A 27,862-nucleotide genomic window follows, 5' to 3' on the forward strand; every position below is an offset into this window, starting at 1 on the left:
ATCCATCTCTGTGGGTTGCATTTCCCTGTCTGCATCAGCTCCCATGGGTCATGTCTGGCCCAACACCATTCTGTCCTGTCTCCCAGAAAATGTGATTTAATCTCCCCACCTTTGGGTAAATAAGCCTCATGACAGCCAAATCTCCAGCAGGCAGTAAGGACTCGGATCAGGAAACAGCTTCAATTGCTGTGCAGTCAAGGCCAGTTCAAGAATCTCTTTGGAATATTTTCCTACTGTTGCACTGGAAGCTCCTGCTTCCCTTAATTTCTTGCAGAAAAAAAAAAAGAAAAGTAAAAACCAGTTTCTGTGTGTGACCTGTGGAGACCCGGTGCATCCTGTGCTAGTGCTGAGAGCAGGGGAGGAAAGTAATTGCTTTCAGCAGCTGGAAGCCGTGGGTGGCAGGATGGCTTTGCGTGGTGCTGGAGGATGCTCCGTACATGCATTCCTCCTAAACAAATACCTCTTTAAATGTGTATTATGGGAATTCAGGGACGAGTGCTTTTTTTTTTTTTTTGCTCCTCTCCAAGTAGGAGCAAGGTTTATTAGTACTCTCCTTCCATCAATGAGGTGCAGAGGCTGGGAAGTTGTGAAAAGAGTAACATTTGCTTTTATCAGTCAAATCTGCTCTCTCCTGGACAGTCACTTCAGCCAGTAGGATGAGGAAAGGAAACACGAGGTGATGGCAGGAGGGTGACTTCTATAGGGGGAGGCACGTAGCACCATTCAGGACAGCTACAGGAATGAACTTTTTGCTGTGCATGTGTCAGTAGGAAGGAATTATTTCTGTGATACAGCTTGGTGCATCCATGCTGGATACGGACTTGCAGAAGATGTATTATATGTCACTGATGCACATGTCAGAGTAACTGTACTCTTTCAGACACAGTGGTATTTGCCTGCTGGAAGAGCATTGTAGGCCCGTACAGTCAACTCACGTATTTTTCCAGGGTATTTTTTATCTGCAAGTGTCTGAGAACTCCCAAGGACCTCCTGCTAAGTAGGGGAGGGAAAGGGAGGTTTCAAGGTGAGGTGTGATGGAAGTAGAACTGGTTCGGACAGTCTCAGAGCTCCAGACAGATGGGGCTAAAAGAGAAACGGATGCTGCAAGCGTCTACTCAGATTTAGAGTCACAATGAAAGAAAAAAAAAAAACTGAAGGTGCAGGGGTGTTACCGGAGTGAGAGCTGACAGCCCCCAGGCTGCGGAGCAGGATTATACACAGCTCTGGAGGGAAACGTCTGCACACAGCAATCTGGCTTCAGTAAAAGATAGATATTTAGAGAGGTCCCCAGGTTTTCAGTAGAGTTCAGCTATGAACAAGACAGAACTGGCCAGTTTGAGAGTGGAAGAGTAAAACTGGTGTTTGCTGGGAAGCAGCCAGCAGCAGGGATGACTGCAGCCTTGCTCTGCGGGCCAGGGAAGGTGAACCCCATGGTGCAGCTGTAATCCAGGACTGGAGAAGATTGCTCTGCTCAAGCACAGGAGGGCTTCCTGCCCTGAAGGGGAAAGACAGACAGATTTTGCAGTGTTTTATCTCACTGTTGCTGAAAGAGACGAGTTTGTCATTATTTACTGCCATCTGTTAGATAGACAAGAATGGCAGCTGCTAACGGTGATACCTTACATTTCATAAAGTCTTTTATCCCCTAAAACTCGAGCCCCCAAGGGATTTACAAAGACAATGCAGCCAGTTTGATGCTGCTAGAAGAGTTACACCTCAGGCTGGTATCAAACAGTGGAAATTTAGCTGTTCTTTGTAAGCTCTGCATTTCCGGAAACGTTACATTTATACAAGTTTGTTTATGTGACCGCTAACAGCCAGTACAGCCCCTACCCTCTCACGAGAGGTCTGGCCTGTGTACATGGGTATAGGAGGGTTGTATAATATCCTTGTCTGTGACAATCCTCAGGTGAAATTCATCACATTTTTGATTCAGAAAGAAATTTACCTTTCTTTTCTTTTTTTTTTTTGTCCAATATTTTAAAGGCCTGGGTACAAATCCACACAGAGAAAGATTTAGAGGTGATTAAAGTGAGCTGAGGACTGTAACACAGTGTAATTCAGAATGCCTTTCAGAGACTTTTTTCCTTGCATGGTATTACCCTGATCTTATTCCACTGATCCCACGGAGATGAATTTGTTATGGGGGGCACAGAAAACACAGCGGGAGAAGCAGCAGTATAGTGTTCATGGCTAAAAGTGTCCAGACCTGTGAGCTGGATAAAACACAGTAAGTGTTCTGTGGCTTCTCTGCTCCAGAGCTCTGCTCCTGAGTCTGCTGATGGCTGACAGGGTGACCTTGTTTGTGTCTCCTGGGTCTCTTGTACCTTGGTTTCATCACCTGTAAAATAAGGATAACGTCAGTCACCTTGTCTGCAAAATGGCTTAAGATCTAGTAATAAAAAATACTAGGAAGGAGCTTAGGTGATATTAGTATTTTATAGCTGTAAGTGAAAATGCAGATACCAAAGCAAATGACACGCGCATGCAGGTCATCCTGTCCCTTGATCAAAATCAGGGAGAGACAGGGAAGGGGATTTCTTCGGAGGAGCAGCCATCTGTCAGGCTTACAGAAGAAATTACTGAAGTGTGTTATCCATAGTTATCAAAACTTGCTGGAGCAGAAAGGATTTTAGCATGCTAATGAGCTTTCATTTGTGGTTCCTTGCTCGGGACAGTAGGTTTCCTTTCTGCATTTCTCCAGGCTGAGCAGTGACTTTGCACTGCCTTTCAGTCCCTGCTCAGTGTCATTTTCTCATTCTCTTGTACTTTCTCAGTGTGGTTTCTGGGGAGGGTGAAGTCATCCTTGCTGAACTATTTCTCATGCTTATTGTTTTGCATTGTGTGAAGCGGGTTATTTTAATAAATTTCTACACTGCCAAGAAGTAGGAACACTGATTGCATTCCTGGAGGCTGCCTCCATGTCCTAAGGATGTGCATTTCCATTTTATTGTCTTCTATTTTTAACCTCATTTTTGGGGAGGAGGAAGGGCTGGAACACCCTTGGGACAGGCAGCAACTGTCTCTGGGCTGGTGTGGTCAGAGCATGGAAGAAGGGTGATGGCACATCTCCGGGCAGCCCCTGGGGAGGTGGTGCACAGCCCACACATGGCATGCACACGAGCTGCCCTGGCAGCCCCCAGGCAGCCGCAGAGACCCAGCTGCGGAGAACCCCTCTGCCACCTCTGGCTTTTTAAGGCTCATTTAAGCCTTAAAATAACAACTACCACTCCCTGCTGTGGAAAGCGGGCTGGTATTAGCCAAAGCCTCCCATTCCCCACTGTCTAGTGAAACAAGCACTTTCCCCTCTATGTAAATAGGATGACTTTGCTCCCCTCCCCTTCTCCCTGCAGGGGAGCACTGTGCCTCGGTGTGCTGGCTCCTGCCCTCTGACAGCTCCTGCATGTAGTTTACAGCTCAAGGCACCAAACACAGTGGGAGACATATGCTAACCTAAGAAGACAGCAGATGGGTGCAAGCACTTTTAAGAACAGCTGCTGGTGTCTCATTCAATAATCCCATTTTTAACAAGTCCATATGATGGCAAAAAATACTGGAAATTAGGGTTTTTTTCTGATCCCTCTCATCTCCTGAGCTATACTTGACCCGTTCAACATGATCTAGGGATTAAAGGCTTGTTATTTTAGCTTCCCTACAATAGATCAAAGCCTGATCTCTGCCAGGCCATTGAGCTACTGGCGCTTGGCTCTCGCCCTCTTTCCACTTTTTTTGTGTCCCAGGTCCTGTGATAGTCCACAGATGTGCCTTCTGCTGAGGGACACAGTGGATTTTCCCAGACGCTGTGCACTGCGCATCAGCCCAAGGTGTTGGTTGCAGCACGTTTTGTAGCTCTGATTCTCCCATTTCTCCATTCTTAAAACTGAGAAAACAGCCTCAGAGAGGAAAGGCTTGGCAGCATCACCCCTCAGCAGCGCAAGTGTGACCAGGAAGAAAAAGGAAGCCCTTGCTCTCCTCTAATGGGGCTATAAACATGCTTTTACATCTGAGATTGGGAGAGAAATTGTGAGGCTGATCTTGTCAATACTGCACTTCAGGCTGTTGGCTGAGGTGTCCTTCGTCACCATGGTATCAATGTGCTTCAAACTAAAGATGAATTTGCCAACACAACACTCCTGCTAATACCCTCAATTCCCAGCTGAGGAAGCCATGTCACTGAGATGCAAAGTGCCTTAGACAAGGTGACCTCGTAAGTAAATAGCACGGAGGGGAAAAGAGCTTGAGTTTATCAGCTCCCAGTGTTTCCCAGTGCCGCTGGCACTCCCCGGGAAGGTTTTGCTGATAGAAAGGGATGTCCGGAGGATAAAGCCAGAATTGCCAGCCATGCCGTCCTGCTCTCCAAACCATTTTTTTTTTAATCTAAGGGAGGAGGGCGAGTTTTTTTTCCTACGGGAGAGAGGCAAAAAGTAGTTTCCTGGGGTTGGCGGCCCCTCTCGGAAAAAGCCGGGCCCGCGTTTACCCAAGGCCCCGCCTGGCAGCGCCTGCAACAGACGCCCATCTTCGCCGTGGTTTCTCACCGCCGTTACGACCCGGAGCGGGGCCGGTGCGGGGGCAGGTCGGCGGCCCCGCAGCCCCGGACGTCCCGAAAAGGCACCGGCGGGTGCGGGGGGGGGAGCACGACTCGGCGGCGGCTCCGCCGGGGGCGTGGCGGGGCGTGGCTGCGGGGCGCGGCGGGGCGCGGGAGGCGGGGCGGGCGGCGGCGGAGCGCGGCAGCGGGGGGCGGGCGCTGTCCATGGCCCTGCGGAGCGCCGGGCCGCCGCGGGCTCCGCCGCGCCGCCGAGCGGAGCCATGGGCAACACGGTGCACAAGACCCTGGCAGGTACCGGCGGGGGAAGCGGGGCGGCGGAGGGGCGCGGGGGCTGCGCTGCCCGCGGGGGGCTGCGGGGCGCTGGGCGAGCCCGGTCCCGGGAGGTGCTGGGGCGAGGCGGGGGGGCGCGGGCTGTGCCGCCCCCGGGTCCGAGCCCCGCGCCGCGGCGGGGCGGCCCGGGATAAGCCGGGGGGAGTCAAAAAAATTTGCTATTATTGTTATTTGTAATGGTCCCCGCCGCGACAGGCACCGAGGCGGGGATGCTCCAGCGGCGGGGTGCAGCTTCGCCCATGTGAGAGCGACCAAAACGGGTGAAGTGGAGCTGTTCTCGCAGCTGAAGCAGCGATCCCCAGCCTTTCAGCCGAATCCTTTTAGGGGCTTTCTATTTCATTTCCCCTTCTTTAAAAAAAAAAAAAAACAAAACAAACAAAAAGCGCAACTTTTTAATGTGGAGAGAGGTTAATTGGTCAGAGTCACCCGAGGAAAACTATTTGGAAGCAGATCTGAAATGTTCGGTAGACTACCCTGGCTTTAAACTGCCTTTTTAGCGAATTCTGCTCTTACACAGGACATGTACAGATTCTTTTCCTTTTGCAAGTCCATAATTGTGGGGCTTTTTCCTCCTCAGAGAATCGGTGCATAATAGAAGCAGTTGGTCTCTATAGAATCAACAGTATTGAATTACTGAGCCCTTGCCAGTCTGTATCTTCAGCTAGTTCACTCTTGTTTTCTGCTCTTGCAGATCTCCTGCGTGGCATCCTTTGTACTTTGGGCTCCCATAAATAAAAAGGGTATTATTAAACTTACTGAAAGAACCAGGAGGACCTATTGAGTACAGACACATGCCCCCCTGTAATCAGCCAGGGAGCTGAATATAGAAATAAAGAGAGGAATAGATTTGCATTTGGATGTGCCATATATTGTCTTTGCAAAGAGAGGGTGCTTGGGACCTTCAAGGCGCAAAAGAAAGCCGCTAGGCTTGTGGTTTAACTATGAACCTGTGATTAGATTTCTAGTCGGATGTCTTCTTGTTCTCTATTACATTTAAATGGGAAATTAGCTCCTTCTACAATAAGGAGGTTTTAATTTTTTTAAAATACCTCGCCAACTGGCAAATAAAGGCATTGTAAGGAGTGCATGACCTTGGCAAAGATTCATTTTGTGGGTCGGCTTTTCAGCTAGAGGCAACATCGAGGGGTGCATGCAAAAACCCTGGGAGGGCCAGGGAAGTATCCTTGGGTCAGGGGAGGTTACCTTGGTAAGGCTAGAACTTCCCAAAGAAAAAAATATCTGTACCTGCTGGGATGTGGGATCTAGCTGTGAGCTCTGTTCCAGAAGACTGATCTGCCTACTGCTAGAACAGTCTCTTCTGAGCAGTGTTCACATGCACAGCCTTACACACGTGAATTTAAAAAAAGGGATGACATCAGTTGTACCAGAGTTCTGTGATTAAAGAGTTCCTAGCAGTGCTTTTAAGAGAAGTTGTTAAGAAAGAGGAAAAGTTTGATGGAAAAAACTGAAGGCTTGATTTACGTGGACCTCCCAACTCTAACATTGTTCTGGTGGCCTAGCAAATCTCCGTCCTGTCCTGCCAGGTGGAGATTGTCTGTAAGGAGTGCTTTGTGGGGATAGTCCATTTCCAAACATTTGTCAAATTGCACAAGGCAAAAACATGCAGGACTCTTGAACAGCGTTTGCTAATATGCTGGAAGATGCTGAAAATGTGTCTTTTCTCCAAAATTCAGCTATGTTCAGTTTCTACAGTATAACGACAGTCACAAGAAGCTGTTAACCTGTGGCTCCAGAATAGATTTTGGATGTTTGCAATTTGGAAGTTTATAAACATATCTTGTCATTTTGGACAAAATTCAGCAATTTTTCATATTGATGTGCTCAGATGCATTGTTTGTCTTTCTTTATCCAAATGGCATTACAGAGGGAAGCATGTTTAGAACTGTTCTTGGAACAATCCATTTGAAAATGATAAAGTTTTTCTGGAAGACTGCATCATTGGATGAAATCCTATTTATAAGTGCTGTGACTGTTTAGAATTACTCAAAGATGATCAATCAGAATTAAGTCTTTCCTCTTCTTTGTCCAAGATGCACCTCTTTCTTCACCCTGGCAGAATGAGGAATGTACTTTCACTCTCGTTTTAACTAACAGAGGAATTGCTCTCCCCTGTCCCATGGGCTGAAGTGGTGTATTTAGTAAAAAAACCTCCAACAACCCAGAACACCCCCAATCTAAAATTTGCATACCTGTTGCATTAAATTAGAAGCCTACAGATGTTGTTCCCCTTTTGTTGTGTCATTCACTATCAATAGCTGAAGGTGGAAAATGTCTGCCCATTCTGATCAAATATAGAGGAAAGGAGGAGGGAGCTTCATCATTTGGCTCCTGGGAAAGCCGAACAATCAACAATTCAGGTTTTATATAGAAGTGGAAATACTCTTCTCAAATAGTGGAATAGTGGAATTCAATTTTAAATCCTATTGAACACAGTTAAACTCATATCTGTACCTACATTTGTTCTAATATGTTTTCTGTGCTTGTTGCATCTTTAAATCCTTGCACAGCCTCACCCTTTCTCTCCACATTTCCATGCAATGATACAAGAGCACACGCTATCGGTGCTGGCGAAATTTGTATTGGGAGCTTGGGAAACTTGTGTTTGCCAAGTATCTGATGGTTAACACACAACGGATGAAGGCTTTGTCAAATTAACAGTGAGGTTTCTAACCAGAGTGGTATTGAAATGAGTAATAGACTAATGAAAGGCAGCTTCTAAATTTGAACCGGTTGAGGAGGCATTTGAATGGAAAAGGGCTGAGATGTGTCAGATACACTTAACAGCGGTCCTGAGGTGGTGGTGGAAATAGCTCTTATCTAGATGACAGTTAAATGATACATGACACATTCCTCTAGCGGGATGGTTGCCTCCTGTGGCTGGCCTGACCTCGGAGGGGTGAGCGGGACCTCCTTGCCTTTGGGCTCCTCCGTGGTGCCAGCCACCACTCCTCGGTGCTCACCCATTGCCAACCCTTTCTGATCTCCAGTGGGAGAAGCTCGCACTGCATCTCCAGTGCAGTGTGGGAATTTACACCTGGGTGTCAATATTTTCTTGCCTCCCTCCCCTTACCACTGCCCATTGTTTGAGATGATATGCAGGCAGGTGGTTAGGCAAGAGTGAATTCTTTATTATTGAGGCACGCCGTTTTTCTGTCTCCTACAGGTGATAAACTAGGTGTGCAGCATTGCAGCCGATGGGTGAAACTTGTCCTGACCTGCAGAGTGGGCTGGGAGGCCACGTGGGTGTTGGTGGTGGATGGGTTGCATACTGACATCGGACTTTATGGCTTTGTGGCTGCTCTTACCTGCGGTGCTCCACAGAGGAGTTGCTCTCTTGAGTTAACTCATGGTGAGTGAGGCAGCAAACAGTGCACATCCGCACCTCTACGTCATGGATGGTGCTAATTTCTTCATGCTAATTGCTTTCCTTGGCAGACACTTCAAATAGGGCTCAGAAAATGGTTAGTAGCCAGACGGGAGCAGGAAGCCTCCCCTGAAGATGCAGGGAACCCAGCAGTACTTGAGGACTTGCAGGCTGGGAGAGGTTAGAGTTCCCTTGTCTCGGCAAAGCTCAGCTCCTTACATGGAGCTGCAAGGTGCAGGAAATAGTGAGGAACAACATCTAGGAGAGCCAGGCAGGCAGCAAGTGGCCTTGCAGCACATGGCGGCTGGCCGTGGTGGGGTGAGTGTGGGCAGCTGCTCCCGCGGGTGGGCAGGGCAGGCAGGAGGCACTCGCTGGCTGATGCACTAGTAAAGGGCTTTCCAGTTGGGGTCCAGTTGTTGATCCTGGCCCAAATAGGGTCATTAGTATTTAACAAATGGGCCAAATTCCCTTTTAAGAATCCGGCAGGGATCTGATTGCAGTGCTTCTCCCACCGCCTTCCTCACAACTGCAAGGAATACCAAGTATGAGTGGCATTTGTGTCTGGTAAACACAAGGGAGAATGGGACTTGTTCTGGAAGAAGTGACTTCAATTTCTTATTTTCAACAAATTGTTTTGTATTCTTGAGAAAGGGTTAATTATTAAAAGCATTTTTTTTCTTAGCAAGCCAGAAATCCCAAGTTTAGCCTTCACCAGGCTAATGCTCCCATCTGCCAGTCTTTTGCAAAACAGTGATGGTCGGAGGGTCTCAGTTAAAGCAGGGCAGCAGGAATTTGTAGCTTCTGGATAAAAGATGATGTTTCTATGTATTCTTTTTCAAATATGGATGCCTGTTATCATAATATATACATTTCTTTTGTAAGAAATGAGAGGCAAAGACCATGTAGTGGGAAAAGATCTGTTTGTCTTTCCAGGGGCTAAAATCTCCTCTTTGAAGAGCATTTTTATGTAGATTCATTCTCTGGTCGTTCCTCCCCTTCTAGTTGCTAGTGATACACTGTAGAAGTTCTCGGTACTGTGAGCAGGGATTTATTTCAGAAAGTTGTTTGGTTTGGTTCCAGTCTGACTTCAACAAAACTACAAAATAACACTTCAGGTTGTTCTGGTTTGAGTGAAAAATGTACCTGTTCAGACCAGTTTTTGGTTTGGGTTTCGTTCAACTCTGTGATCACAGGTGTTAATACTGCCTCAATAACAGCCCTTTTTAGCCTGTTTTCCTGCCTCTTTTAGTCTGGGAGTTGAGGTTTCTAGAGTCTGTCCTTGATTTTGCTACTGACTACCTGTGTGACCTTTGAGCAAGTGGCTTTGCCATAGTCTTGCTTTGTGTGTGAGGGAGGTAGAAAACACTGGCTCACATGGGTATATGAGAGTTAATTAATTAACATGCAGACATGAAGCATCCCTAGGAAGAAGGTCACAGAAGTGCAAAAAAATAGATTAATGCGCTGCTTCTTTTGTAGCTTTCTGCTTTTCCACTCTTCAAAAGGAAACCTGCGAAACTGCTCAGCCTTTGCTGTGATTTAGAACTGGAACAGGTTGATGGTATACTGAGGACTATCTTTAACCAGCCTCACACAGTACATACCCAAAAATGTGCTGCAGCCAACTGGCATGATTAATTCAGTGCTACCATTGGCATCTCTGCTGTTGAGACTGGAGAAACAACTGTACTTGAGGCCAGGAAGGCATCCCCTATCAAGACAGTGTTAAGTGGAGCTGTGTGTCATGCCCCATGGCCCGTGTGCTGTCAGATGCACACAGCACATTGCCAAGTGTGTCATTAAAGCAAGAGCTTTTCATTGCTCTCCACTGTCACGCTGGATAGTGCTGAGCAGGCCCTCTTTTCTATTTCATTGTTTACGCTCTAGAGGGGAATTGCTTTACTAAGAGTTAGGATATCTGGCAAACAGCACTTCTTCCTTTTTATTCTCTAGATAATTGCTGCAGATTGGAAGGACTTGTGTGTCGCCATCTGACCCTACTGTAGATGCTTAAAATCACACCCCTATGTCTGTGTGTGTAGGCAGAACTCTTAGAAAGCCCTCACTGCAGGCAAAGGAAATTGCTGCTTCCCAGCACATTACAATTTGACAACCTATGGAGGTGCTTAAGTATGCCTAAGGTGTTTAACTTTAGGCAGTCAAGTTTGAATGTGCGGGCATTAATGTTTACTTGACAGGAGAAGAATGAGTCACCTTGAAGTTTACGCTGTGCTTCTCTTCCCATTCTAGTAAGGATCCTCCTTGCATATCCCGTTCAATGGCTTTTCAGTTAGGAATGCAAATAAGCACCTTGTTTCTTGTTAGCTCCAGTGGATCAAGCTCATCGAGTTTCAGAGTTCACTTTTGAACAGGCAGTGTCCTGCTGCACAGTTTGCCTTGAAAGGAAACATTTTCTTCCCCGTCCTCCTCATCTTACTGTGTACAGAGCCTATCTCTTGCACATTTGTAGCTAAAATAAGAGCAGGTTTCCTAAGGTGGAACGTGCATGTCACTGTGATGGATGTGGTGGGTTCAGGAAAGAAGCAGGAAAGCAAAGCTGCTGATGGGGGGGAGAGTTAGTGAGAACCCAGGAACAGGGGCTCGCTTGACTGGGGTGGCTTCATGAGCTGCAAGATGGGATGAGGCCAGGTGTGATTCCCTGAAACACGTGTCAGATCCCATCTGAGTTTCCTTATGGAGAAGGTGTGTACAACCTCCTCCATCTCGTCGTATTTCCATCTTTCTTACCTCCTTTGTTTGTCTCCTTTCTTGTGCCTGGAGCAGTTTGGCATCCTGTGCCTGCTGCTGCTTCTTGCCACAGCAGCCAAACCACATGGCTGACTCATGATGTGCACCTTCCTTGCTCCTAATGAGCTCCTCGGCCACATGCTCATTTGGGGCTTCCTGACATCAAAATAGAGCTTGGCTGGTGAACTGTTCTCCAGACTTTACCCAGAGGGCAGATGTGGGCGCACTTACCAACAAGTGCAGTATGAGGCGGGAGCCCAAAGGGACTCGGCTCCATGTCACATCTTGGGGTGGCTTTTCTGTCTGCGGCAGCTGGAGGAAGTTTTGCTATAAAAGCATTTCCATACTTTGTTTTGTCTTCTCATTTAGGTGTCTTCTCCACCCTTGCCCTTGGTGTTGCTAATGTGCTGTGTCCTGGAGGGGACTGACCCCGTGTCAGTGGTCCACGTCTATTTGATGGCACCAGTGCCCTTAGGCTGTGAAGTTCTACCACCTCTCTGAAGGCATCCCATCCTACCTTGTTGCCTGCTGGAAATATAACAGAACTGCGCAGAGCCATTAGCTGGGGCAGCCCCTTCCAGATGGTCCCTTAGATAAGATGTATGCCCATGAGAGGACATGCTTGGTGGGAAGGAGATGCTGTTTACTCTGGGTTGTTCCGTATCTCGTTGATGGCTGTATTATTTTTCCCTCTGTATGTTTATGTTAAAAAGCATGAATCACTGGCACTGAGATGTCTGGTTGAAAGCTGTATCTCAGCATACCTGTGCCAGCTTTTCCCTTCAGACCTGGATGCCCTGTTGTCTCAATTACTGAGTGCTGGAACATTAAATTCCTGGTGTCTGAACAGTTGAAGCGGGGCTTTGGGGAGGAGTGAGGGAGGGGAAAGTGATTTATTGCTTGTTAATTTGTTTTCTCCTCTGTGTCCAGGGAGGTATCTTCTGCTTAGTGTAAGCAGGGCTTGCTTTCCCCTCAGGGCTTTTTTCTCTCTCAGTTCTTTCAGACCCCTGGCAGTGAAGCAGCTCAGAGCTCACCTAATGAGACGATCAGGCCCCATCCCTTTCCCTACTCCAAAAACCATGTCATTTTTTCCTTTCTACACCAACAGGACTGGTGTAAAGAAACCAAATCAGACGATAAGAAATGACTTGTCGCTTGCTGCTGGAATGACACAGGAAGATTCTTTAAAGAAAAAAACATTTAACTGCATTTCAAAGCTTTTCAGGGCAGCAGGGAAATCACATTTAGGATTTTTTTTAAGAGCTACTGATGCTTTGAAGGGAAGAAAATGGATGGAGTTGTGTTTGTAGAGTTGTCAGCTAGGTAGTTGCATATAATAGGTTTCATTTTCTCAGTTTTCTTGTTTCACTGTGGATATTTACATAATAATGAGACTTTTGTACTTTAGGAATTCTCTTACTTTAACCATCTGTTTGTCTGTGACTCCAGGTTTCTTGTGATTGCACTCCTGATGGCATAACGTCTTACGGCTATGTGGGAGAAATAAATAGACCACATAAAAGCAAAGCTCTATTTTTCATTGCCCGTGTAGCAACACAGGGAAGACAGTCAGTCAAGAGAGAATTTCCCTGAGTGAAAGTTTTCCTTCAGGTTTCCAAATGTCAGGGAAAAAAGTTGTTTGATTTTTGCCTTCCTCCATAACTTGAATGTTAAACCTGCCAAGCCCTGCCTTGACAAGCCAAAGATAAAAGATAAAATATCTCATTTGGCAGCAGAAATGAAATAATTTCATTCAAGTTTATCTCTCTTTCCTCAGCGATAACTAGCACTGTGGCAATAGCTTTTCTCAGCCTGTTATCTGTTTTGGTCTCATTGGGGCACCAGCTTCTCAGCTTAACATGTTCTGTAATTTACAGAGTGGAGTTCAAAAGTTATCTCCTCGGTATGATGCTAAGGTAGAAAGCATAAGTCCTAATGAGGGGAAAGTGCTATTTCTTAGGGTCTTGAACTTGACACGGTTGGATAGAGCTTTTTTTTTTGGTAACAGAAAACACTTGGCGCTTGAGATCTGTCTGGTCTAGTGTCTTGATGGTGGGCAAAATTGCTGCTAAGCAGACCAGCTAAGAGGCTGCAGTGAATTACTGGATTTTTGGGAGGAGGCAGGACCAGGACTGCTGAACATGTGCTCTCCAGAAGGCAGCCAGGCAGGTTAATACCAAAGCCTTGGTAGAGTACAGTCAAATGGAATATCTATATCACTGGAGGTCTTAAAGAACAAGTTTGTTATTCAGCAGCTGGGAATGGCATTGGCAGAGCCAGCCTCATCAGAGAGTGAAGGTGGGCTAGGTAATTCCTGCAGGCTCCTGCCGAAAAGGAGTTCCCCGGAACTGCCTCTTTAAGGGTCTGCTCTGTGGCAGTGCTTTCCTTGGGATGCTGTCAAACTCTTGATTACTTTGTCCTGCAAAATAAAAGGGTTTCTAAGTATGAAAACTGAAATAATTTACGAACTGGATATTGCTTCACTTATAGTGATAAAGAGCATTAGCTGTGTATTGTGCAGCGGCCATGGTGCTGGCTTATAAAACAGAGATAACTTTCATATGGTGGTTCATGGGGACAAACTACACAATAGAAAGATTGTTTAAGTGGCCCAACTTTTATCTGTCGATCAGCATTGGATTTGCTCTGGAGCATGGTGCCCCTTCGGGCTCTGAGGCTGGCTGGTGAATGGAGCCCTGCGCAGGACAGGCTGGGGATGAGCCTGCAGGGATGTAGGGACACACATGGGGTCTTCATGAGAGCCTTGTCAGCAGAGAGGGCTGAAAAATAAAAGTTGAACATCGAGACCATGTGTGCAGGGAGTGAAAGCTTGATGCCAGCAGAGCTTCCCTGCACTTGCGTGGAATAGGGCTTGCAGATATTTCAGTATGCCAGGCATCTTGGTTGATCTCTCCTGGAAAAGAGACGTCCTCTGAAGAGTACAAGGCAGATCTTCACACTGGCATCTGATTTGTGAGTCTTAAATAGCAATTACTGGGTGATTTGCCAGCAGCTGAACAGCACTGCTTGTGCTGCTGATGTGATCAAAGGGAGAGGGTGAGAAGGACAGATGCTTCACAAGTCAGAATTTCAAGGAAATCCATCTCAGTTAAAGTTTATAAAAACTGATCTTAGCCAACAGATGCTATAGCATGTCTTTAAATACCACAGCCTTGAACAGTCGGTACTGAGTCATGCCTGGGGATTGCTGTTATTAGGGAATATTATGAGGGCTAGGAAAAGACAACGCAAGGTACAACCACACACGCACACACACAAAAAAAGACCAAATGCTGTTAAGTATCTAAAATCAATCTTCAGAGTCTGGGTGTAGTTTCCAAAAATGTCTGAGTGGCTCAGGGCAGACTTAGTCTGATGGCAGTTTGTTTTGCCCATCAGCAGCAGCAGTTGTGCTGCGCTGTGTATGCTGGCCTCATATGGACTGGCTTGGCAGCTGCCTCCCTACGTAGGAAAACTTATCTCTCGCGTCACCTTGTAGGTTCAGAGAGCTGGCAACATGTGCTTTTATGTAAGACCTTTTGTATACATGGAATTGTGCAGGAAGAGAGATTTTTTCTGAAATAAGAATGCCTTCTTAGTCTACTGCTTACGTTATCCGCTTTGAAAAAGCATGTGAGCATGCCAAATACCAGTGTCTGCGCATAGATACTGGCAATAATTAATCTGCTGTCCATTTGCACCCTGCCTTTTTTCCAAAATAACTTTCATGTCTAGACAAAGGATGCAGCTCACCTGCAAGGCTTGGCTATCCCATCTGTTTGTTTTGCTATGGCATAGTAATTAAGGTATGAATTTATTTTAAAGGGTTCCAAGAAGTACTTCTGCAACCCCAATGTTTATGTAAGAGAGAAAGAGAAATTCATATTTTATTGAATTTTTGTATGTTCTGCTGGGATTATTCATTGGAGGAACACAGTAAGTGATTTTTTTGTATCCTAGTAACCAACTGTGGTTGCTTTTCCATGAATAATCTTTATGGCTTAACTTGACCAGCCAAATCTAGATGGGAAAACTCAAGTAAATTAAATTTATCAAGGCAAATAATTGCAAGGTACAGGTAGCTTTTTGCAGGTGAGAGAGAATAAATTTTTTTCTCCTATATTCAACTACGTAATAGTGAGATTGACATACGCTGTCTGAAGGGTATGTTTTTACCGAGCAGAAAAAATAGCGGAAGTTTGAGTTGTTACGAAATAAACTTCAAAACTTGATTTGTTTAATATTCATAATTAATGAATTGGTTAAAACAGTCCTTTCCTCCCTCAGACACGAACAAGGATGGTTTTCAGCACTTCCTAATAGCAGTGCTGATTATTTCCATTCTGTGGGTGCCAGGGTGGGGAGCCTGGGGTGGGGGTCCCCTGCGGCTCGGAGTTCCTGGCTCTGCGGCTGGCTCATCTGCTTCACAAAGACACTGTGAGGCTTAGTTAGCAACATGCTTTGTGAAGCCTTTTCTCCCTGAAATGCCAGCCCCACGTGGAACAGCTGGAGTTTATCACGTAATAGAAGCGGTCACATTTTTCTCCTTTAAAATTTATTTTTATTAAAATTAGCCCTTTTTCAAAATTGAGTTTTGAGGGATCATGTTTCTTTTGAAATGCCTCTTGCTCTTAGAAATATTAAAAGCTAGTTTTAGAAGCAAAACAAAAACTTGCTTCCCAGCTCCCTGAGCATGTTTACTATTTCTCCCACCCTCTTCAAGCATTCGGCTGACCATCTCTAAGCAGAGGGCAGAGGTACATTCCTCCCAGAGAGGTCAAAACTGCTTCTCATTTTACACCAAACTATTTTCAAACCATCTTTTTGTATGCATTCCTATTTAGTAAATGTTTATACACCCATGCAAAAAAACTGCACTCCTGTAAATACTGAAATCTATGGGCACGGCAGTAGAATCAGTCACCAAACCACGTCAAGCAGCCCTTAGCTAGTCGCTCAGATTTTCCTTGGAGATGAGATTAACAGTGTAACCTCATGAGACACTCCCAGAAAGATGGAGAAGCTTTCCTTGTGTGCCTCTGGATTTCAACCATAGTTTTCCCTTCTGATTTGCTTCCTGCCTCTTGTATCTTGAACACAGCCCTGCATCGAGCAGTCCGTTTTTCCTCCTTTCCAATGGACTAACGGTGATGGGCAGAAATGTTAGGTAGGTCAGTGCTGGGGACCTTTCTGTGCTTATATTCCTGTACTGAGCCAGCGCGTCACTGAGTGGTTGCTGTGGTGCATCTCCAGCAGTCATTCATCACCACAGACTCAATACCTCAGGTCTCAGCCCTACCAAGTCAATGCTCTTCCAAAGCTTTCCCTGACTTTTTCATAATCTTTTTCCCCAGGGCTAACAGCAGTGCAGGGAGCACTAGTTGTGACTTGTCTCTGTGGCAATGGAAGAGTAGCTGAAGTGAGTGATGCTGCCGTATAGCTCACTACTCTGCTGCCTTGGAGGGCATGTGCGTTTTGGACCTGAAATGCTTTTTCTCTGGGGAAGTGACCGTGTCCCCGAAGAGGTGTTCAGGCAAGGCATGGTAGGTGGCAAAGGGCGTGTTAGGGGCGTAGAGACAGCACTGCCTGTGACCCACATCGGGGAGCAACCCCAGGACTATGGTGGTGGGGTATGATTGGGGCAGACATACCACCTGAGTTCCATCCTTCTAGTGGCCCCGTGCAACCCTGGGTGTATGTGCTGCACCTGGGCTTTGCCTGATGGGGACATTTAAGTCCAATAAAGAGGAGGAAGAAACCTCCCTGTTCGAAACGCCATGGGCCTGCCCTGCTGTCACAGGACAGGGAGCTGCAGAAAAAAATTCAAATTCAGCAGTCAGTGCTATGAGAAATGAGGCATCAGTGTGAGGCAGATGGGAAAGACATATCAGTGGGCAGGGAATTTAGGCACAGAGACCTATGCCTTGCACAGTACTTGAGCAATATGGTTCCTGTGCCAGGGGAGGCTCCCAGTGCTGGCTTGGAGAGGTTCATGGCTTGGCTGGGTCTGCTCTAGGGAAGATCTGCTGGTACTGCCCCACCAGCAAATCCTCCTGATTAGGTGCCACCTCAAACTAATAAGACGGCGTTTTGCAGCATCTTGTGTTCTGCGAGCAAAGGAAGCATTGCAGTCAGAGAGCTTTTATATGCTGTTAATACATGACCATATGGCACTGCTTGTGTGCAGGTGAGGGCTCCTGGTGGTTTAGCAATGGTATGAAACATTTCTGCTATTGATCCTACTTGACCAGGGTGCCCTAGAAAAACCTAAAGGTGTACAGGAGCACATGCTGCTGTCTCACCGAGCTGTGTGCATAGGAAGCTGAGCTGGAAAGCATCCCCAAATTTGCTGCAGTCAGGCAGGCACCTGCTTGCCCTGGGACTGTCGATGGACAGCTGGTTTGCTGGTCCCATGTCCCAGGCTCTGTCTGGCAAAAAATGCTGTGGTGCTAATGATGGGGCTTTCTCACTGGGAACCAGTGGCTTTAAGCATAACAGCATGCACAAATGTATGAAAATGGAGGGTGTAAGGAGGGCTAGGTCAGGGCAGGAGTTTGGGCGTGGTGTGTATCCCAGGGTGATGCTGAGGACAGGATGTGCTGCTTCCTGGCTCCTTTCCCTCCTAGTATCTGTCACAAGCAGCTCTTGCAAGCAGGCTGGTTTCTCCAGCAAAGGGGGATGAGTTTGTCTTTGGTGGGTGCTCTGGTCTGCCTGTCCATCAGGAGAAGCTCAGACACGTACCAAAGTGCATGTACACCTTGCTGTGTCACATGCAGCATGTCAGTAATGGAAGTCCTCCATAGATGATTTTCAGCATTATTTTTAGACATCTTGAGTGCAGTTCGCTTCAGCTGAGGCCAATTCTTCGATGTGCTGGCACACAAGGGGTTGAGTGGACAGGAGCATGCCTGGGGCAAATGTGGCTTTCTGTGGGATGCAGGGAGGTTTTGGGGAAGCCGAGCCTCTCCCCTTCTGCCAGCAGCAGATTGCTGCAATGAATGTGTTGCTTAGGAGAGGGCTTTCCTGCAGCTCTTCAAGGGACTGCTCAGGTTTGGTATTTCAAAAAGGCACTTTGTGAGCAGTGGCACCAGTAAGACCCACTGCCAGGTGGATTTGGGCCTACGGGAAAGCCCCTGTGTGGGTCTGTTTCAATGACTTCAGCCTTTCTGTACATTTGGCATCCCCTTTTCAGCATGTTTCCAGCTTAGAAGTCCCTGGGAGATGATGTGAGTGGCACATGCAGCATGGGAGACACTTTGTGCCATCTATTTCAAAGATGAGAGGGACAGTGTGTAGTCATGCCACTGCCTGTGTTTTACTGTGACCAGAACCACTAGAGCTCTAGGCCGAAATGCCAACATGTATATTTTTTGTCTGGTAATAAAATTTTGTTCTACCAAAGAAAAAAAAAGCAGAACCTTAAGAACCACCCAAAGAGATACAAATTCTTCCTCTCCACAGTTTTTCATATGTGATTTATAGGTGTGTTTTTCCAAGTAAATCCAAACAAGGCCAGTGGGTGACTCTGAATTAAAGTTTGGTTAAGTTAATTGAAACAAGAACCATCTGGGTGGAAATGGGAGGCTTTAGACAGCTGTTTATATTGTTTCATGTGGGATATCTAAGATTTCCAATTCCATTGTTACTAAGGAGTGTGCTGTTTGACCATACAAGTGGGGTTTTAAAGGTGTAAATGATCTATGAAGAAAAAAAAAATGTAAGACAGCTATAAAAATAACAACAGCTTGCAGCTCCGTGGTAAACTGTTTTAAAGGCATTGACCAAGCAAGTGTGCTTTGCTGAACAATGGTCTAAGCTCTACCTTAAAAGGTGGGAAAATATGATGAAACCCTGTACTTTATATTGCCTGGACCTCCCCTGGCAGGCAGGCATCCACAGGCAGTCATTGTTGAGGTTGCAGTGCCATTTGTTTGCTGTATAAGTCACACATTCGCTCCACCTCTTGGGAGCAATTCCTACCTCTGGAATTTTGAAATCCTATAGAATTTGAAAATCCGAAATTCATTCCTTTTTCTGGCCAAAAAAGCTGACATTTATCTTCAGCAGTGCAAGGAATTGTCTCTCATCTCCAGATTTCTTTGGTTCACCTGCCTTTATCATCTCTTGGCTGTGGTACCACAAAGGGAGAGTAAAGCGAGAAAATTGTTGATGTTGACTTAAGTGTGCTGGGATCAAATCCCACTGGCATTAAGAAGATTGACATGGGGCTTAAAAATAAACCTTTCTTGCTCAAATCTTTTTTGTGTTGAAATAATTGAAGATATTTGAGGTGAAGAAAGGGGCTGAGGTCATTGTGTGTCCAGTAATGATATGACTGTATTTTCTTCTGTTTGGACAGTTTAATATCTTGAAGTGGCTCTTGTTTCCTCTTATTAATTCCTGTAAATATCATGAAAAAGGATCTCACAGCTCAGCCATGCAGCAGCCAAGTGTTGCACAACCACCTGCTTCTCAGACTGGCTTCAAAGCTTAGCAGAAAACTACGCATTTAAAAAAGAAATTCAACCAAGGAAAAAAGGATGCACCTTTTTTTAGTGGAACATTTTCCTCTGTTTCTGGAGCAGCAAAGAACTCCCCTCTTCTTTTTTCTTCTTTCTTTCTTTCTTTTGTTTTCTTTTAAAGATTTTTGGCTTTATTTCTGAAGATGGACTGTATTTAGAAAAAGCTATAGCCTATTTGTCTGAACATTAACAAAAATGGCCAACAAAATATGTGATATTATTGTACAGGTTGGACTGTACATGAGTTGAGTGAAGTCACCAGCCCTTCAGATCACTTGGAATGAGAGTTTAGCCAGTATTAAAATTATTTAAAATCTCCCTGCTGGGAGAGTGTTGGCTGCGGGCACCAGCCCACCCAATGCAGACTGGACTCAGCCCCTGTGCAGTTACCTATAACCCACTGGAGTTCCCACTACAACAAATCCCTTTGTGCTGTGCGATGCCTCCAGGGAAACTAGCCTGGCAGAGTGGGAAAGCTGTGCTTTTATCCCACTGATTTAATTATAACCAGTTATTCCTATCCCTTTGCCCTGTTTTGGATTCTTTACATATTGTTTCGGAAAAGCTTAGTGGAATCATAGCCTTTGTATATATAAAATATAGGATGATTGAAGACCTGGCCACTTCTTTATTTAGCTTCCTCAGCCATGCGTTCCTCCCAAAGCATTTTCCCCTCTTGCTGCCAGATCACTGTTTAAACTGTGTGTAAATATAAAAGGAACTGTGGACAACATTTAAAAATGCTGCACCATGTTGGGAACAGGGCTTGCTGGAAAGAACGTCTTCCTAGAGGCCTTTTTTCCCCTTTTCCTGTGGTTTTGCGGCTCCCTTAGGACAGATCAAAAGCCCTGTATGGATGCCGCCATTAAGTCTAATGGCTCTCTGGTTATCCATCCCTGTTTGTACTGAAATAGCTCCACCATTTTTTCTTTTAAACTGAATTCTTTCCTGTCCTTTAAGCATAGAGAAGTTGTAATTAGGAGATTTAAAAAAAGACTCTTAGAACCACTATGAAGAGAGGAGATAAAGACGAAAGAGGCTTCTGTAACAAATTTGAGGCAAAGGAAAATAGCAGGTTTGTTCCTTTTACCATAAGGTTTTCTTGGAAAAGGTTGAAGGCGGAAATTAATGGCCAGGCTCTTCTTTCTGCCCCTGTAGCATCACTCTGAGTGCTGCTCTTGCCCTTCATCTGCTGATTTTATTCCTCTGTAGCCCTGTCACTGGACAATTCCTGTGCTTACGAGAAGGTTTTCTTGTGTTTTTACTGAGTGTGGAAAACATGCTCAGCTTGTAACATGTCTTGGCTCAAACATCACATACCCTACCTGAGTCACCCACGGCGCAGCTCAGCTGTAGCGTGGTAGGTATGGTACATGCGCAGACCCGGGGAGGGCTCTGACAGCACATCTTATGTACTGGCTTTTTTCCAAACATGGTTTTTGGAGGTGGGAAGGGCGTGAGTGTATATTGCATACAGTCCAAATCCAGAGGGATGAAGACAATGTAAACACTGGCTTTTAGGGTGTTTTCAGAGAACAATACATTGAAAGCCAGGCTAAATTACCACCATTACTTTTCAAATCCTTTTTTCTCCCCGTTTCACAAGCTGCCGTCCTGGTGCAGTGCTGTGATGCTGACGGTCTGTAGGGGATGGGTGGGTTTCCTGCATCAGGGAGACAACAAAATTCTTTCCCTCCTTTTGTTCCTGTCTGTACTGAAAGCAACACATTGACGGCTAATGGGAAGGATGTGCCAAGCTCCAGCACTCTTTCCATAAGCCCTGTATTGAAACCATGGGATGGAATAAAATTGCTGCTCTGAGGATATTAAAAGGGAATGCATTTCATTTTCTGATTTCATTAAAAGCCATTAACATTGGAATGACATGGTCACTATTTAGAAATCCCCAGTGCAGATGACTTGGTACAGCTGGTCTGAAGAAAAGAGGTTCAATGGAAACAGGGAGTCTCTTTGCATTAATGGCTGTTACGTGGTCCTCTGGTGGTGAGAGGGTGAGGGCATGGACCGTTTCAATGTCAGTGATTATGCCACTCACATATTCTTGTAAATCTTCAACAAATCACAGTCATGATTGGAAAAGGAAAACAGCACTTCAGAATGATGCTTTATAAACATAAAGCATTGCTCTGAAAAACAATTCTGAGCTGTTTATACTCTCTGTAGGGGAAAAGTTGTCTTGGAAGTGAAGAATTAATAAATGGAAAGGAATTGGGGGCAAGGAGACAAACCCAGATTAATTTTTTAAATCTGTGAAATTAACTAGGATCTTTTCTGTGCAGTTTGACTAATCAGGCACATATGATTGGTCTCCTGCAGATGTGACAAGGGGGTCCCTCCCTGCCTCTAAGTGTAAGCCACGTGGTGGCCTCAAGCCTTGAGGGACCAGCAGCACTTACTAATACAGCAGGGTTTTGGGGTCTGTTGGGTTGCTCTTAGGCTGTGCCTGCAGCCTCTGCTTCAGCAGTGAATGCTGCTGGCCTGGAGCAGGGACAAAGGAGAAGGGATCTCTGAGACAGACCCCAGAGGCACAAATAAATTAAGAATATCTCTGTGTCTGTCTTGATACCATGAAAGTCCATGTTTGAGTCATGCTGGAGAGCACTGAAACCACTGAAGACAAAGTCCTTCTCCTCTAATGAGGAGAAGAGTCATTAGAGAAAAAGATGCCCTGACACGCATACCATGGGACTGTCCTCAAGTCAGGCTGTGGAAAAAGGGAATGCACAAGGAAGATGGTGCTTGGCAGAAGAGCAAAACTACTGTTGAAATGAGATCCTTGGCTGTTGGCCTTCTAAGCTGGGTTTAACTTGCAGTGAGCACAATGCACTTGATTTAACACAACTGATGCATCAGAAGGTGGGAGTGGGCTTCAGACCTGCCCAAAGTAACAGCCATTGAAAAAAAAAACAGTTTAGCATTGTAAATTCATGGAATTGGGACCCCATTTCTGTATGTTTTCTGTATTTTTGTATTCTAGTTAGTAAAATCAAAGCAGAACCCAACTGCCCCAGAGAACATGAGGTTTTTCATCCACACCTCTGCTCCTCTCCTCCCATCTTTGGGTCTCCAGCTGAGTTCATTCCTCCAGACCAGTCTTCCCAGCCTGAAGTGTTACATCTTTTAGTGCTCTCTGCTTTATAGTGCATTTTATTGTCTGTTTCTAGAAAATAATGAAAATAATACATCACAAAAATACATATTTTAATCACTGACAAGCTGAGCATTTAGATTTGGAAAATATTTAGTCTCCCAACCTAGCAGGCCTCAGAAACCATTTGTGTTGTTGCTTAAACAGATGGAAGATAGTGAGCTGAGCAGCCCTCTGCTCTCCCCAAGCTAAGTGTAACTTTCTAAAGAAGGTAACAATTTAGCAAAAATATAATACATCAAGTAAGAGGCACCAGTTTGCTTTCCTGGTATATGAAATCATACATGTTGCATATGCAGCATATTAGTGAGAACATAGTTCAAAAATTCCTGATAGGAGCTATAGTAAGAGTGGCTGACTGATTATTTTTAACAAGATGCTTTTACTTTAGCCAGTAACCAAAAGTTTAATCTAGTTTTGCATCCCATATTTTTTGACTTTCAAATCCCTGACATCTTTCAAACTATTTGGCTTGTGAGCATAGCCTTCTGACTGACACGAGCCAGTGGACTTGGGTGTTGAGGCGATCTAACAGATTACAATAAGCTGTGCCATTTCCAAGGCTCCTCATCTATCATGCAGCTTCTTTCATCACTCGCACCAAAGGACTTAAGCAGGGATTATGGCATGAACCCTGCTTTTTCTCCATCCCTCTCCCGCTTGCTCCTGCTCTGTCTCTCATTAACCAAGTCTAAGAATTTGTTACTAGAGTTGCAGACTCATTGACCCAGTTTCACTAATAATACGGGGGAGAGGAGATTTTTTCCCATGCTTAATCGCTGGCTTCCGTGTATTCTTAGTGCTATTTTTATGCAGGAGAACTAAAAACCTGTAATAAAGATGGGGCCAACTTTGTGGCAAAATTCATGCATGCACAAGAGAGAGGCACAGCAGGAGAGAGAGGCGCGAATAGGGAGATGGAGGTGAGCACAGGTGGACTTACCTATACTTGCAGACCCAGCAGTAGATTTTTTGGTAGCAGACCCTGCTTCTATAGCCTGATCCATAAGACCATATTGATTCAGCTCAGGGCTCCTCACTTTCCTCTGAAAACGCCACACCATCAAGGTCATGTTTGATTTCCTTTACCACCAAAAAGTAAAGTCAAGCAGAAGGTCTGGAAATGGGTTGGGAGAGTAATCCTGCCTGATCTGGGAGAGTGCTGGCTCTCCCCATACCCTGGGGCTCTGTGATCATTTTAGGTCATGGAAGATTTGCTATCAGCACTTTTCATCCTTGGAACAGGCCTTCTGTCATGGTTTATTTTCTGCTTCGAGGCAGCTGGTGGATCTTGGAGACTCAACTGCACTTGCCGTCTTTTGGCTCTGATGCTGGTATCATGATGTGATGGTTGGTTAACCAGGAGAGCTAAGCCCTGGTGCTGGCTTTCCTGTCAAGGCAAACCATTCTTTTAAATTATGTCATTGAACTTTGGGTTTGTATGAGCTCCCTGCTGCAAGGAAAGGGCTTAATTGGAAAGGGCTTAATTTGAAAGGAGTAAGGATGCAGGAGCTCGTTTTCTGAGGACATGGTGGGATGGAGCAGCCTGGAAAATACTGCAAGGTCCTGCTGGAATTGCCTGTGTTTGCTGGTTTGAGAAAAAGGACCAGAACAAAAGGATTTTGCCTAATGTTTTGGCAAATACCTCTCTGCTTTCATGGGAGAATGCCTAGAAGACCAGAATAAATGTATCAATAGCCTCTGCCAAGAAAACAATGGATTTTAGCTTTTTTTTAAAAAAAAAACCATAAAATGTTTGGTTTCAAGCATTAGGCGCAGATGCAAGAGGGTTTTCTCACTTGAAAATCCTTGTGGAGACAGGCACAACTTGATTTTTCAAATTAAAGTCAGTCCCTGTTCTCTGACAGGGATTTTTCTGGACTGTTTAGCATTAAAAAATGTTATGTGTCCATTAGATATTTGCATCGAGAGTTACCTCAGTGCCACAACACACCTTTTAATGAAAAAATTAGTCTCTTCAAAAGTGTCACATTTAGTGCAGTTCACTACAGGCTCTTCAGTTTCCCCTTAATACCTCAATTTCTGTGTCATTCTATTGGAAAAGAACCACGAGGGGTTTTTTAACTCCCTGTAAATTTGTCTCAGGGTAGAAGACTGGGGAGGGAGACCTTTAAATCAAAGCGGGCTCTCAACTGGTCATGCAAACCACAGGAATTTAAATAGGGGATATTTATTAATTGTCAAGTTGAGTTTTCCGGGGTTTAAGCCAGCAGGACATTCAGAAATGAGGCCAATCTTTTGTAGTAGCAGCCTTATAGCGGATTTGGTAGCCTAACTTTACAAATTCACACTGATGGACGTGGAATCGGTGACACCAGTGCTCCCTGCAGAGCTCTCAGACACATTTTCTGTATTTAAACAAAAAAAAAAAAGTCTAGGCAGCTCACTAAATTTATATGTGAACAGATTTTTATCTCTTGTTCTCAGAAGATAAGATCATGTTGGAGCAGAATCCTGTCTCATGTTACTGTTAATGTTTGTTATCTGCAGTAGCAGTCTAGCCCTCTTCTTCCAGCCTCCGGCAAGGCTCCAGCCCGCACGCCCGCAGGCAGCTGCATTGTGCCCAGCGGTAAAGATGCAGTGGTATGAGCATGGCAAGGACCACGCTTTTACAGGACTGCACTGTGATTGGCTTTCAGTCGGTGAGGACTGTTTCTGTGAGCTTGCAATCATGCAGTAAACTTGACCACATTTGTCCCCACCTGTTGGGATTTTCCTGTTTCAAGGCAAAAGCCGCCTACCCCCCCCCTCCAGATGCTTTGTTTAATGTTCAACAGGGTTGTTGCAGCAGCAGTGCCTAACTGCCATCTCCTGTAATAGGAAAAAGTTCTAATGTTACTGATAAAGCAGTGGCCATAAAGATAAGACATGGGCATGTTAGGTGGATTCCCTTTGGCCTGTGTAGTGAGCGCTAGTGGATAGATTTCAGGCTGCACGCTGCTACCTTTCAGCCTTTTCTCTGCACAACACGGGAGACCACACTCCAGCTGCATGCTGATGAGCATCTCCTCGGTATCTCCTGTGAGCTATTCCCCCACAGGGTAGTGGTTCCAGTAATTTCTGTTCTCTTGACATCCTTGCTTTATCCAGTATGCATCCGTGTTTGGCACTGGCTGCCCCATAATTTGCTTGCCTTGTGCTCCTGCACATCTTTTGTCATGGATTTACTTGGAGGGGGTCCTCAGGAAAGTGATGTGGGAGCCAGGGAATGTCTTTTGATACACTAGTTGTAGAGTTAATACAGGTTAATAATTTACCATGGTGCATCGGGAAGGCAGTGCCCTCTTCGTCCTCCAACTATTAGGCTGCCCTCATCATAGCTCTCTGCCGTAGCTCTGGTCTCCTTGAAAGTTATTCACTTCTCCCTCGTTTTAGGGCTTTCTATGGTATTATTCCTGCCTGGTTTGTCAGGGCAAGCGAAGACAGGATCAGTCTGGCTTAAGGTTAACTCCTCAGCTAAGCAGCTTCCTCTGTCCCACGCCCTGGAGAGCAGCAGCCTTGGAGAGAGCTCTTCTTCTGTATTTTGTCTGGTGCTGTCAGTGGGATTACAGTGCCATAGCAAACCTGATGCTGTGAACAAATGGGTGAAAAAAAATGTTTATTTTTAGAACTGAAACCATTATAAATATGTGGAATTTGTCCAGAGTCTGCCTGCTGTACCTTTTTGAAATGCAAAGTGCATGGTTGTTAAAATACCTCTCCAAAGGTCAGCATAACCTAAGAAATAAATGTGCTGGCCTTTTGGAAAGCAGGTGAAGCTTCAGATGTGTGATAGCTACTTGCAGTTGAGAGCCTGGGTCCCCATTACCCAAATCTATTTCAGTGCAGCCCATATGGATGGAAATGCTGCATTCCAGCCAGGGTTTCTTTTGCACGTTTCAGTGAGGAGCCCTACGCTGGTCTTAATCCTTCAGTTCAGCTTTTCCTTCCATTTTCCTGGCTTACATCATATTTGCTGAAGCCCCACTCATGCATTTGAGGGACTCATGCTGCGAGCATTATGTTTGCAGTTGGTGAGAATAGGGATGAAAAATAGACACTCCACAATGAAAAGAAGCAAAATGCTGGATGAGACTACAAAACATTGCCCGGGGGACCCGATGGGTTCTTGTCCCATTTGATGATCTAGCCAGCCTGCTGATGTGCTTACAGGGCTCAGGGATTGAAGTATTTGAGAACCTTACATTTTTTAATCCTTTTAGCTTCCTGCGAGGTGGAGGAAGACTATTACTCTTTGTTAGACAGGGAAGTGAGGCATAAAGAGAAGAAAATACTTGCTGAAAGCATTGTAGGAATCTCATAGCTGAAAAAAAGAGTTGGCGTAGCTCTTAGCTGCCTGTCACGGCGTCAGGCACCCTTGGGTAGGGTGGCATTTCTGCCACGAGCTTGGCTCTCATTATCCCACTGACAGGGTAGGAAAGCACAGACAGGAGAGGGAAGGGTTTGGAGAAATAGCAGAGGGACTGAAATGTGATCTAAACTATGGAAGCCAAGCCGCAAATTAGGGCAATTCAAAGGCACAAACATCCTGTTGAGCTTGCTTGGTCCCCTTCAGTACATAATGAGTAAAGCACGTGCCCAAGTTCAGCTTCAGGCATGTTTCAGTGGGAAAGCTCTACCTCCCCTGCCCTGGGTTATATCAGGCTTTATTCTTGGTGGCAACCAGCAGGTGCTCATGCGAGGGGGGAGCAGCATTATAAATAAATTATTCATTCATTTCCTTCTGGAGATTTTCCTATTGTTTAGCCACAATATGCTTTCCTATTTAAAAAACAAAACAAAACAAAACAAAACCCAGCCAAACCCTGGCCCCAAGTTCCTCTCTGGCAGGGTGGACCCAAAGCTGTGTTTGAAGTGGGTGCCCACGTCATCGCTCTTCCGTCCATCGTGCTGCTGTTGCTGTCACTCCTACATCGGTCCTCTGCACATTATGAAAGTGGCGTGAGGAGTACCTGCCTGGGAGCCGTGTCAGAGGGCATCGCCTCCTGCAACGCTTGGTCTTTTTGTGTGTCTTTTCTTTGGCAGGTCGATGTGGGAGGAAGGTTGGTGCTGTACAGCAGGTGGAAGGCAGGGGATTCTTGTGCTAGTGGAGAGGACAGGGGAACAAAAGCTCTCTTCCCTCCTTCCTCCTCCTGGCCAAC

General features: G+C 45.6%; 1 protein-coding gene across 2 annotated transcripts in view; it reads left to right on the forward strand.

The window, feature by feature from the left end:
- Window positions 1-27,862, forward strand: part of NEURL1B (neuralized E3 ubiquitin protein ligase 1B) — a 143,152-nt gene that overhangs the window by 102,761 nt on the left and 12,529 nt on the right. The window contains exon 1 of one of the 2 annotated variants that reach the window (XM_064458753.1): window positions 4,705-4,837. The exons of the other annotated variant lie outside the window; for it this stretch is intronic. Within the exon in view, the coding sequence (XP_064314823.1) occupies window positions 4,807-4,837 (31 nt within the window). The 5' untranslated portion in view covers window positions 4,705-4,806. Of the gene's footprint in view, window positions 1-4,704; window positions 4,838-27,862 lie in introns of those variants that run through there. 2 annotated transcript variants of the gene reach the window in all.

The sequence above is a fragment of the Phalacrocorax carbo genome, chromosome 8 (assembly GCF_963921805.1).
Source record: "Phalacrocorax carbo chromosome 8, bPhaCar2.1, whole genome shotgun sequence".
In the NCBI taxonomy this organism is placed as follows: domain Eukaryota; kingdom Metazoa; phylum Chordata; class Aves; order Suliformes; family Phalacrocoracidae; genus Phalacrocorax; species Phalacrocorax carbo.